Source organism: Bison bison, unplaced genomic scaffold (assembly GCF_000754665.1).
Source record: "Bison bison bison isolate TAMUID 2011002044 unplaced genomic scaffold, Bison_UMD1.0 scf7180017853262, whole genome shotgun sequence".
Lineage (NCBI taxonomy): Eukaryota > Metazoa > Chordata > Mammalia > Artiodactyla > Bovidae > Bison > Bison bison.
This window is the reverse complement of record NW_011483835.1, coordinates 11,543-13,175: the sequence shown is the minus strand read 5'-3', so window position 1 is coordinate 13,175 and position 1,633 is coordinate 11,543. Positions and strand designations below refer to the sequence as shown.

The following is a 1,633-nucleotide window of genomic DNA, read 5'->3' as shown; positions in this document are numbered from 1 at the left end:
TGCTAAAATCGCCGCCTTCGCGCAGAGTCCCCAGCTCCGCCGGCTGAGACCCCGAGCCACCGCCACCGAGGGGCCAGCCGGCCGGTGTAGCCCCGGCTCCAGAGCGAGCGGCGAGCGCGCGGCGCACAGGGCGGCCTGCGGAGCCCGGGAGCCCGGCGGGCCGCCGCGATGTTCCCCAAGGAGACGACGTGGAACATCTCGTTCGCGGGCTGCGGCTTCCTCGGCGTCTACCATATCGGCGTGGCCTCCTGCCTCCGCGAGCACGCGCCCTTCCTGGTGGCCAACGCCACGCACATCTACGGCGCCTCGGCCGGGGCGCTCACGGCCACGGCGTTGGTCACCGGGGCCTGCCTGGGTAAGAGGGCCGGGGGGGCTGGGCAGATGCCCCTCGCGAGGGTGGAGCGGCCCCTTCCGTCACCATGGGGAGGTGGGAGGGGGTCTCTACTCGGGACCCGGGCCGAGGGTCCAATTCCCGGCGCCAGCCAGGGGCGGGGCCTGCCTTGTTTTGCTCCGAGGGTGCCCGGGGATTGGAGTAGGGCCCGGTGCTGCCGCCTAGGGCCCGCCTGTCGGGCGCAAAGGTTGGGGGGCGGGCAGGTGCAGAGGAGTTATTTCATTGGAAAGAGAAAGTAGTTCGTGGGCGGGACCTCGAGAGACGGGGTGGGGTCTAGGCTGTCCGCCTGCCCCGGGCGTGTAAGACCGGGTGCCAGCGGTCACTGTGTCCTGGGGCTTCGGCATTCCAGACTGCCATGGCCCCGGGGCAAGATATGGAGTTGGCCTCTGAGAGAGCGTCTGGTCACTGTGGCCTGGTGCCTCCCGAGGACTCTTGGAGGAGGACCCAGCAGGTCAGGCCTGGGCCTGGCCAACACAAGCTCTCCCCGGCTCTCTCGCTCCTTGCACACCGCCCACTTGTGGGTCTGGGTCCGCGGCTTTGCCCCCTCCATGGGGCCAGAGGCGCGTGGAGACTCTGAAGTCCCGGCGTCGGCTTCCTCCACCCGCACTCCTCCGGCGGCCCTTGCCAGTGATACTTACGGCACACGGAGTTCTCCTGGAGGCAGCCAAAGTGACAGAGGGGTCATTAGCTTCTGGAATGCCCCGCCCAGCAGGAGCCTGTCCAGGGTTCTCCCCTGCCCCCTGCCGGTGACTTTTGCCCTGAGAGGTTGGGGTGGGAGGAGCAGACGGGAATTCACCCTGTGGCCAGGCCCTTTCCCCTCCAGGCGGCCTCCACCCAGTGCTCCTCAGACCCCCTGTTGGTCTCAGGACACCCCTAGGTCCGTGGTACCTTGTTGAGGACATGGCCCGCATGGCGCCTCCCCCCAACACATGCTCCCAAGAAAGCTTTCTCACAAGCACCAGTGGTCTTGGGCAGCTGGAACCTGCACCCTGCCTCATCCCTGACCCCAGTGGTGATCCCAGTGCCTCTGGGGCCTTCCTGCCCCGGCTACTCCTGGGCCCCTCGCACTCCGGCTTTGTCCCCAGCCAGTGCCCATGGCCCCTAGAGCTATGTTGAGGGGCTGCAATGGGATGCAAGCTGGTGTCATGCCCCCGGGTGGCATTAGGGTCTGTGGATCTGGATCTGGCCAAGTGGGTGAAGGCTGAGGCTGCTCAGAGTTGAGCCTGTGGCTTCTACCCTTCC

The 1,633-nt window shown here is 67.5% G+C and overlaps 1 protein-coding gene across 1 annotated transcript in view; it reads left to right on the top strand.

Moving 5' to 3' along the window:
• Window positions 1-1,633, top strand: part of PNPLA2 (patatin-like phospholipase domain containing 2) — an 8,637-nt gene that overhangs the window by 1,249 nt on the left and 5,755 nt on the right. The window contains exons 2-4 of the mRNA XM_010854205.1: window positions 26-626; window positions 819-1,018; window positions 1,269-1,479. Of these exons, the coding sequence (XP_010852507.1) occupies window positions 169-626; window positions 819-1,018; window positions 1,269-1,479 (869 nt within the window). The 5' untranslated portion in view covers window positions 26-168. The remainder of the gene's footprint in view (window positions 1-25; window positions 627-818; window positions 1,019-1,268; window positions 1,480-1,633) is intronic.